At 48.0% G+C, this 9,980-nt stretch overlaps 2 protein-coding genes across 2 annotated transcripts; both read right to left on the bottom strand.

Moving 5' to 3' along the window:
* Positions 1-166: 166 nt before the first annotated feature.
* On the bottom strand, positions 167-2,969 carry LOC119219169 (free fatty acid receptor 3-like). The gene is made up of 2 exons (XM_037474123.2): positions 2,584-2,969; positions 167-1,875 (listed from the first exon to the last, which is right to left on the bottom strand). Exon 2 carries the CDS (start codon positions 1,836-1,838, stop codon positions 855-857), a length of 984 nt encoding a protein of 327 aa, XP_037330020.2. The 5' UTR covers positions 1,839-1,875; positions 2,584-2,969; the 3' UTR covers positions 167-854.
* Positions 2,970-4,282: 1,313 nt separating this feature from the next.
* Positions 4,283-6,187, bottom strand: si:dkey-211g8.9 (free fatty acid receptor 3). The gene has a single exon (XM_037474681.2). The coding sequence runs from the start codon at positions 6,082-6,084 to the stop codon at positions 4,660-4,662; it is 1,425 nt and encodes a 474-aa protein (XP_037330578.2). The 5' UTR covers positions 6,085-6,187; the 3' UTR covers positions 4,283-4,659.
* Positions 6,188-9,980: the final 3,793 nt, after the last annotated feature.

The following is a 9,980-nucleotide window of genomic DNA, read 5'->3' as shown; positions in this document are numbered from 1 at the left end:
GAGATTACATTTATTTTTATAAATTCTATGCATACACAACAAAGCGATAAAGGAGCTGAACCAACAGCCCTGCAGCATAAACCAGGATGCTATAAAGGGATGTTATCTGTACACATATGCTCCACCTTCATGGTTCATTATTACTCACAGGAAATGGCCACAGGCCGCTTATCTGCGACCCGATGTTTAACATAAACACTTTATAACCGTTCCTTTGTGTTTACGCTTCCTGCCTGACCGTGCTCATGGCTCCAAATTACCTTGAGGAGGTTGACGTCTCCATTTCCTGCTTTTTAATTAGCTTTACCCCTCGCTCCTATAAAACACTCCTTGTGATTAAACAGTGGCCTTGTTGCTCGGTGAGTCACGTCACGTCGTGTCTGTCCTCGACTGTCCTGTAGATACTCCCCACACCTGGCGTACACGAGAGGTGACTCCTCACCATTTTGTAACGGCACACTTAAGCGCTTTTTCTACGTAGAAAATGAGCCATTAAAACTGTTAAATGCCAATCTTACGATTTTATTTCACGTTTTTACAAAAGCTTCACAGTTTTCTTTAGTATCAAACTCTTAATGAGCACGGAAAGCACTTGACACATATTGCAGCTTGACAGGAACCCCGAATCAGCAGGTAATTAAAGGAAGGATAAACCGCTCTATTTCCCCCACACTCTGTAGCAAGTGAAGCACTTCGGACAACATGCGTGTGTGGAAGGTGCGATGTAGATTAATGAGTTTAAAGGCGCCCACATGATGTGAAACAAGGATACGAACTTCTCTCGCCACACTGATTGGTTTTGTCCTTTTTTGAAATAAACAGTCATTTACGTTCCAAAAGGTCTCCGAGACGCCTCACGGGCGAGACGCTTCCTTGTAATCTTCCGTCTTGGCGGGATTCCGGTGCGGACCCCCGCCGCACCCCAGGAGGTGCAGCTTGGCCGTGATGTTGCCGAGGCAGTGGTTCAACATGCTCCGCACGGCCGCCGAGGAGAAGTAGAAGATGATGGGATCCAGGCAGGCGTTTAAGGTGCTGGAGAGCAGCGCCATGTTCCTCCACTCCTCGCTCTCCTGCCGGACGAACCCCACCACGTGGGAGGCGTTGTAAGGCCCGAAGCACACGGCGAACACCATCAGCGTGCCGAGCGCCAGGCCGATGGCGCGCAGCCTCCGCCGCCTGCCGATGTTGGGCAGCCGCGACAGGATGAGGATGAAGTTGACGTAGCAGAAGCAGCAGATGAAGAAGGGGACGCAGAAGAGGACCAAGAAGAGCTCCAGGCGCACCGGCAGCACGATGTGGAGCTCCTCCGGGGTGAAATTCAGGTAGCACGTGGGCGGGGGGGAGACGGGCGCGCGGCCGCTGCCGTTGCCGCCGCCGTCTGCCCCTTTGCTCCACTGGGCGTAGGGCATGATGTAGACGATGCTGAGGTTCAGAAAGGTCACCACCCAGAAGAGCGCGGTGGCCAACACGGCGTAGCGGGGTCGGCGACACAGGGAGTACCTGAGGGGGAAGGCGACCCCCAGGTAGCGCTCCACGCTCACGGCAGTGAGGAGCAGCGTGCTGTTGTAGATGGTGGCGTAGAACAGGAAGCCGGTGAAGGGGCACAGGGCGTAGGGGAGCAACCAGAACATGCCGTCGGCGGCCTCGTTCATCTTGAACGGCAGGAAGGCCAGGAAGATGAGGTCGGAGATGGTGAGGTTGAGGAGGAGGATGTCTATCGGGGCCGCCCTGCGTCGCACCTTGCGGCAGAAGGTGCAGAACGCCAGGATGTTGGCGGGGACCCCCATCAGGAAGGTCACTATGTAGACGGCCAGCAACAGCTGATGATAGCACGACATGGCAGCGGCTCAGCCAAAGGGCGGACTCGCTCGGACGCTGGGCGCAAGACAACACAAGTCATGTGAGCAGACTTCAAGGAGGCACGGAGTTTCACGGACGTTCGTGCTCCCCAGAGGGGGAACTCTACTGACTTTTACTGTGCTGCCACCATAGGATGAAGCGTAACGAATGCCCTCATGAATTGTAATCACGGCCTCAACTGTACTTTTATTTTTGTTCAAACTGTCTCGCTGAACAAAAAGTATCAAACGGGTTTGTTGGCCAAAGCACTTAAAGCAGTTTAATTTATAAAAATCCAATGGAAAAATCCCATTTGCTTTTTGTCAGGGGAACCAGTGCGATGATGTCGGCCTTCACAAATACATCCACACACTGAGCCAAACATTGCGAGCATGTGTACACGCTTACCATTACAAAAAGAATCCACTGACTACTTCTAAACTCATCCCTTTGAACAATTGCAGGTAAAGACACATGTTGAAATGCTGATCTTATTTCACTTGAAACCAGGGATTTAAGTTGATTTATGCAACTTGAGAAAGAAGAAATCTACATGAAAATGCCTTTGTGAATATTGTATTGTGCCAATATATATAAATAATACAGTGCCCACATTTATTAAATGTTTTTACGAGGACCAATGGAAGTCATTTGAACCGAGGAAGAACCCTTAAAGCTTCCCTGATAGTCTGTTAAAGACGCATTCTTCCCACCACCTTAACATCAAACAAGACCCTGACTCACCTCTTTAAACCCGAACAACCCGACTCTCCATCAGCGGCCGTCCTGTCCGACGCTGCAGCACCTCGCCTCCGGGAAGCCGAGTGTTTGATCAGGTCATAAGGCGTCACTTAATATGCACATCCTGCTGAGTGTCTGCTATCTCACGTCAATGGGAGGGGAAGAGATTTAATAAGGTCCTGTGCTCAATCTTTTGTTCTCCTGCTTGTCCAAACAACGTCTCTCGGCAACTGTGCACGAGCGCAGTGGGATGCAGGTGGAAGGGTGTCATCAGAACTTTGTAGATGAGAAGAGCAGGTGTTGGAGAGGCATCTCAGTGGAGTGACCACCAGAGGGCACAGAACTGAAAAATGAAAAGATAATAAGAATATGGCAAATACACACCTGTGTTACTTTTATGATCCCAGTATAATCTGATTATTTAGCAAAAGTGTTGTACTTCATTTAACTAAGGGAGTTGTAAATGTGCTTTTTAAAGGAAGACAATCCTTAAATAACAATATGTCTGCTGTCGGCCCACTTCTTTATTCGCAATTCAATAAAAAATAAATCAACTCAAAGATAAAGACAAAGCTATTTGTCACCGCTGAGCATTAATCTACATTACTATGGAAATTCAGACCCAGTGAGCAGTTCTAGAAATAATTGTGTTAACATGTGATAAAATAAATGCATTAATTAATCTGCACCAGGCCTTGTTTATATATATGACACTTTTCCTGTACACATTCTCCTGTCGTCGTCTCCTCATTTGGTTGAGATACTGCCAGGAGGACCATGTGATCAGTGTGTGTTTCAGTCAGTCCACGGCTCACCTGACATTCTGCTGCAGTGAACTGGATCAAAGAGGTGCTGCCCGGTCGCGGCTGCACGCTCAGGGGTCAGCTGTGGTCGCGGTGACTCACACTGTCTAAGAGCACCTTTTATTGCTTGTTTTGCTGCTCCTCCCTCCCTCCCTCCCTCCCTCCTCATCTCCAGCTCCCCTACCTGCCGCTCTGGGAATGATAGTTGATGCTGTGTGTGGCTAACAGCTAACGGCTAACTGGAACCAGAACTACTTATGAGTTTGGATGCCGTTTATATTGCCTCATTAGTGTTGTTTTGTACGGTGCGTTTACACACTCTCTTCCATCTGGACTAGTTGTGCACTTAAAGTACCGTTATTAAGTGGGCAATGTCAATTGTTTGTGATGTTATTGAATATGTGATCATTTAATGAGGTCACATGTGTAGCACTCTACAGTTTTACATTATGATACATTCATAATCGCATCATTTTACATTTCCGTTGTTGTTCCCAGTTGTGCAAAACGATCTCACTTTTTTTGCATTCTACTACTCATGTCAGATAATAGTCACGTGTAAATGCGTTCTATATTTTAGTTTAATCAACATTTTCTGTATTATATACTGAAGCCAAGAGTAACACACTGAATCTAAATCTATAGTTTGTACTGGAAATATCAAAAAGGGGAATCTTTTACGATTAGGTCAAAAATGCTCATTCCTTGATAGTAGATAACAATTTTTTAAAGAAAAAGATTGATTCACAACGCTCTGCTGAGAAGTTGTTTAATCATTACATCGATCATGTAACTGTTTGTGTAATTGTTTTACTTGTAAACCCAGTGAAGTTAATTAGCATCATTTTACGCCTCCAACACGCCTCTTCTATTTCTATAAATACAGTCCAACCCACTCTTCTCGTTCTCGAGTGCGCATTATAAAAAACGCTCACTTCTAAAAATCATATAACTAACTAATAACTAATTTAAGTCATTTTTGCTGGATAAACCCCTCAGTAGACATCTGTGGACTTGTCACAGCAGCAACAGGAAGTGGCGTTTCCCCGGGTGCAGCTTGGAGCGGATGCAGCCACAAGTCATCCTCCCCCTGGGGGGGGGTTCACTTCAGCAGCCTCCTCCACTGACAGACGTCCATCTCTTAATATTATATTCACACTCTAAAGAACAAAGGTCATTTGCTGCTGTTAGGAGCGGGGGGGTACAACGGTGAAGCAACATTAGCGTCACACTGTCACATGAACGTTTTCACCCGTCGTCTCGGCCCACTGTCCCCTCACTCCTGACTTTCTTTGGTCACCTCGGCCCTGGCCTGGCTCCTCTCGGACGCGGCGCGCGGCGGCGCCCGGGCGTCCGCTCCACCGCTGGTGCCGTGGCACCGATAGCGACAGCGCTCCTTCCGGCTCAGCTGGCTCCGCCCTGCGCAGATTCTTCCCGCCATCCCCTTGGACAACACTGGCGACAGCATGAGCATCACGGCGGGCTCCAGGAACACGTTGAAGGAGCTCGTCAGCAAGGCGTACGTCCTCCACTCCACGTTGTCGCCCGACACGAAGCCCACGACGTGCGAGGCGTTGTAGGGCGCGTAGCACACCACAAACACGGCCAGCGTGGACAGGGCGACGGTCAGGACTCTCCGCTTCCCTGCAGGCCGCAGGTTTGAGCGCCACACCAGGGTGACGCAGCGCAGCGTGCAGAACGACGTCACCACCAGAGGCAGAAGGAAGCAGACGATGGCCATCTCCAGGCGCAGGGGCAGCAGGACGGCCAGCTGGGAGGCGTTGAAGTGGTCGTAGCAGGCGGAGGTGTCACCCTCGGTGGAGACAAAGTTGGCCCCTCCTTCGGCCACGAGGGCGACGCTGAGGTGCGCGAGCACCGTGAGCCACAGGGCGGCGCAGATGAAGCAAGAGATGCGAGCGCGCCGGTACCTCTTGTAGATGATCGGGAAGGCGATGCTGAGGTAGCGCCCCGTCGTCACGGCGGTGAGGAACAGGCAGCTGCCGTACAGCGAGGAGAAGAGGAAGAAGCTGTAGACGGGGCAGATGGGGGCCGGCAGCATCCAGTCCTGAAGCAAAGTCTCCAGGCCCTTGACGGGCAGCCAGCCCACGAGCACCAGGTTGGCCACGCACAGGTTGAGGGCGTACACCACGTTGGGCGTGGCGCCGCGCTTGTGGGCCTTGCGCGCGTACACGACCAGGACCAGCACGTTGGCGGGGAGGCCCAGCAGGAAGGTGAAGGTGTACACGGACAGGGCAGCGTAATCATAGGAAGGCAGCAGCGCGTTTTCACCGCGGCCGAGGGCCAAGGGAAGTCCGGCCAAAAGCAAGCCCCGGCTCCAGGTTGCCATGACTACAACGGAGACAGGAAAGGTCTCCAACCACAACGAGCAAAAACCATCAAAGGATTTCACGGGCAGCTGAGCGCACGGCTGTCCCTCGTGTCCTCGCCCTTCATTGACCGCGTCTTCCGAGAGACAGATGCATCCCTGGCAGCTGCGGCACTTCCACGGTGTGTCGAACTGAGCTCGAAAGAAGGAGACACAAACTCGGAGGCTAAAAAAACGGAGGCGGTGGGGACTAGGTGGGAAGGAAGGGGGCGAGGTGCAGATAAGGAGACGCATCCACTCGTGCATAAGGGGGTCATTTAGCAGGCCGGGCTGCCTTGATTGCACCGTCAGTGGAGGGCGACAGACAGGTAGCATCTGGGTCCTTAAGTGCAATGATTCAGACTAATTTGGCGTGCCAGGAAGCACATGGCCATGGCCCCTGAAGCCGAGGCCGTCTGAAACCAAGTGGAGCGCGGAGGCAGTGGAGTCATAAACGCGCTGAGTTTGATGGTCAATACGAGGACAGGATGGGTCGGGCTTTGGTGGGACATGGACTTGTTTGTGGCGCGTTGTGGGCACTTTTCTCCGTTTTATGGTTGAGAATGAGTTCTTTACTGAGTGCGTGCGAGAGGTGCGGGCGCTATGCCCAAAGGCTTTTTGGTGTAGAAAATGGAGCAGAAAATCCTGGCGGCCTGCTGGTGCCTTTAACAGAATCCATGAGCAGGATGACGGATACGAGAAGTGTTTTGTCCAAGAAGACCTTTGCAGCGTTTCCAAACATGCACGCTGTTTGCATAGTCAATGGATCCACTGCTCAAAAGAAATGTGTGTGTTATGTCACACTTCTGATATCTAGCAGAGTAATTACAACATATTTACCTAATTTAATATAAGTGAAAGCGGCATTTACTGCAGCGTCATTCACCTTTGAGATTTCTTTCTCAGTTTTGTTTTTCAGGAGGTCACAGCGGGGGTATCCCCATCAAGAGGGCCGTTTCATTAGCTCAAGCTAAGATGTCAGCCACACAAGAGTTTGAAGGAAATTGGTTTAACTGACCCAAAAAGCACTGAAATCGTACATCTAGCACTACTGTTGTTATTATCTATATTATCGTATTCACATATCCAGAATCCTTTAAGTGGACGCTTAAAACAATATTTGGACATTTCAGCAAAGAGTGCCTGCTTAAAAGTTATTTACAGGTTTACACATAATATAACAACAATATGTGTTGGTTTAAAGTTTTGAATATGTTCTATTTGTCACGCCTCAAGGGGGCGTTGACCCCATTAGCAGACACACGGTTGTTTAACATGTCAGTGTTAGACAATGATATCTGAGCTGTGGTTTACACAGCCAAAACATTTCAGTAGAAAAGGGCAGACCACACTAATCGAGCACTGACCTCTTTTGCTTGGGTAGCCTTAAGTTATTACTCATTACTTGTAAGATTTAGTCTTTAGAAGAAACAATCTTTTAATCACGATTAATGAATTTCAAATTGTCAAAAATCAAAGTGTGATTCGTTCATTCATTTTGAGCAGGCCCTAATTTTAAATTAAACAAACAGTGACACTGTGAATCATCGTGAGTTCTGGTGTCTCTAGTGGAATCAAAGCTGACCTTCCTGATCCACATTTGGGATTTGATTCTCTCTCCTCAAGGTGCCGTGTGTCAAACGTGTTTATTTCTTCCGGGATTTATTCTCCACTCAGCTGAGGAGGACCCTCAGACTGGTTTAGCTCCATAGGGGAGTCGGTATGGATCCTCTCAATTCACACGCGGGCATCAGCACACATGTCGAAAAAAGTGAAATAAGGATCACAGCATAAAAGTAGTGAAATCCACTAGGGCTTTATTAGAAATGCCATTATATGACTTTACTTGACCTGCAATTCTATTATAACGGTATGGAACGGTTGTGGATTCCAGCCTGAGAATCTATGAGAATTGAGGTTGGATTCAAAAGCATCAACAGGTGTGTGGTGGAACAGTGCAGGGAGATAGCAGGAAGGCTGAAGTGTGGAGGATCCTCAGTTCAAACCTGCTCTCTCAGAAGGAGGGTTTGGTTGCAGTCAGGGCTTTAAACTGTAAACTTTGAAACAGTTTTGAGGTTTAGTAAACAATCCCAAGGTCTAATATGAGAAACGGACACAATGAGGCATGTGCTTGAATAGCACAAGGGAACAACTGAAAGGCTGCAGGCTCCAACCTGCTGTCTGAGGTTGTGGGTTCATGTCCCTTCATGCAGACATCACTCGAGAGTATTGAGGTTTAGCTCACATGCTCAAGGTTAAATACAACAAACAAAGGGTTGGTTAGTGTGTGGTGAAGTAGCACAGTGGAAGAGCTGCTGACATAAGCCCCTGCACTGCCTGCACTTGAAGGTTGTGGGTTCAAGCCCAGTCTTGGGTTTGAGCCTTTGGCTCTACTTCAGGTTTGAGTAGCAATCTCAATGTTAAATACTACAAACAAAGAGTTGGTTAGTGTCTGGTGAAGTAGCACAGCGGAAGAACTGCTGACATAAGCCCCTGCACTGCACTTGAAGGTTGTGGGTTCAAGCCCACATGTGGAAATAGCATTTGAAAAGAGTTTTGAGGTTTAGCTCAAGTGCTCAAGGTTAAATAGGAGAATCAAAGCTGCCAAAATGTGACCAGGACTGGTAGTGTAGGGGTGCAAGCTAGAGCCCAGAAGCCTCTGTGCGCACCGCCAGTGGGTTCAAATCCCGCTCGTGCCAAGTCTTGAGCACACTGCCGCGGAGGTAGTAGTGGGGGCATTGTCCCCACGGTTGTTTCAGAGAAGTGAACCCTAGGGGTTATGCAGAAACACAAGGCGCGTTCACTTGAGTTATGATGGCATTGTCAAGAATGATGAAGAATCTTTTGCTGATGAATTGAATTTGATGTTAATTGCTTTAGCCTTTTAGCACTTATTAGCCATGCTACGTAGCCTATAGGGTTCCACCTTTTTGACGGGTGAAGATGAGCAGATGTGTCTCATTCAGTGGTCACACTGACATGAAACTTATTACAGCCTCTGAGGGCATTTTTCAAGACAATCACATGTTTGTCTACTTCAGGGCATCCTGTGGACAACCTTAAACTGACAGTCTGGCACAGTGTGTAGATTTGTTTACCCTTTTTAGTGCATCCACCCTCCAATTCTCTGTTACATTCAAATTCAACTCACTTGTGCCTTTACCAATGCAGGAAGGATGAATAGCATGGTTGATCCTCCAAGATGCACCAATCCGTCTCTGGGGCAATATCCCATTATGATTTTTTATAAATGTCAGTTACCCAAAACTAAAAAAGGATTTAGGAAGAGCCACCATGTCCCTTGAGGGTTGAACCCAGATAAGGTTTAAAGTACAGAAATTTGGGGCATTTGGCATTAGTGGACAGGGACGTGTAGGTTGCTCCATCTTATGGAATGCCGTTTTAGTCAAAATTAAATAAATGAACAAATACACGGTAATGCATAATGACACTGCATTTCATAATAAATAAATGAATAAAAACACGGTAATGCATAATGACACTGCATTTCATAATAAATAAATGAATAAAAACACGGTAATGCATAATGACACTGCATTTCATAATAAATAAATGAATAAAAACACGGTAATGCATAATGGCACTGCATTTCATAATAAATAAATGAATAAAAACACGGTAATGCATAATGACACTGCATTTCATAATAAATAAATGAATAAAAACACGGTAATGCATAATGGCACGGTAATGCATAATGGCACCGTAATGCATAATGACCCAGTATTTCATTTCACGTTCTTATATGCAAATCAGGGGGCGTGGCTATCTATCACATTCAGAACAGACAACGGAGACGTGTGCCGTCGACACCGCTAGCGAACGCGGAAGCCCCCCCCCCCCCCGATCGAATTGGGTCGCCGCTTGTCATTAAGGGGTAAAGGTGGGTCCCGGAGCCAGACAAGTTGAGAACTACTGGGCTAAGGGACGTGAGAGTGTTGACATAATGGAAGACATCGGTGGGCTCCGAGATAGCATGCTAGCATTAGCGGATCAAATCGATCAACATGGGTTATCTGCAGATACTATTTTGACACATATTGAGGGTTTTCTGGAAGTACTAGGGCTTGCGGTTCCGACTTCGGCAGCTCTAGACAAACGGCCCACCAGTTGAGAAACACTGCCTTAGCCAGCCCTTTTTGCACACGTCTCCGTTGTCTGTTCTGAATGTGATAGATAGCCCGCCCCCTGATTTGCATATATGAACGTGA

Source organism: Pungitius pungitius, chromosome 17 (genome assembly GCF_949316345.1).
Source record: "Pungitius pungitius chromosome 17, fPunPun2.1, whole genome shotgun sequence".
In the NCBI taxonomy this organism is placed as follows: domain Eukaryota; kingdom Metazoa; phylum Chordata; class Actinopteri; order Perciformes; family Gasterosteidae; genus Pungitius; species Pungitius pungitius.
The sequence above is the reverse complement of the archived record's forward strand: the minus strand, read 5'-3'. Positions and strand labels throughout refer to the sequence as shown.

Bases quoted from the DNA above. Each gene is read 5' to 3' on its own strand.
- LOC119219169 (XM_037474123.2), bottom strand. From the start codon at position 1,838: ATGTCGTGCTATCATCAGCTGTTGCTGGCCGTCTACATAGTGACCTTC.
- si:dkey-211g8.9 (XM_037474681.2), bottom strand. From the start codon at position 6,084: ATGCTACCTGTCTGTCGCCCTCCACTGACGGTGCAATCAAGGCAGCCC.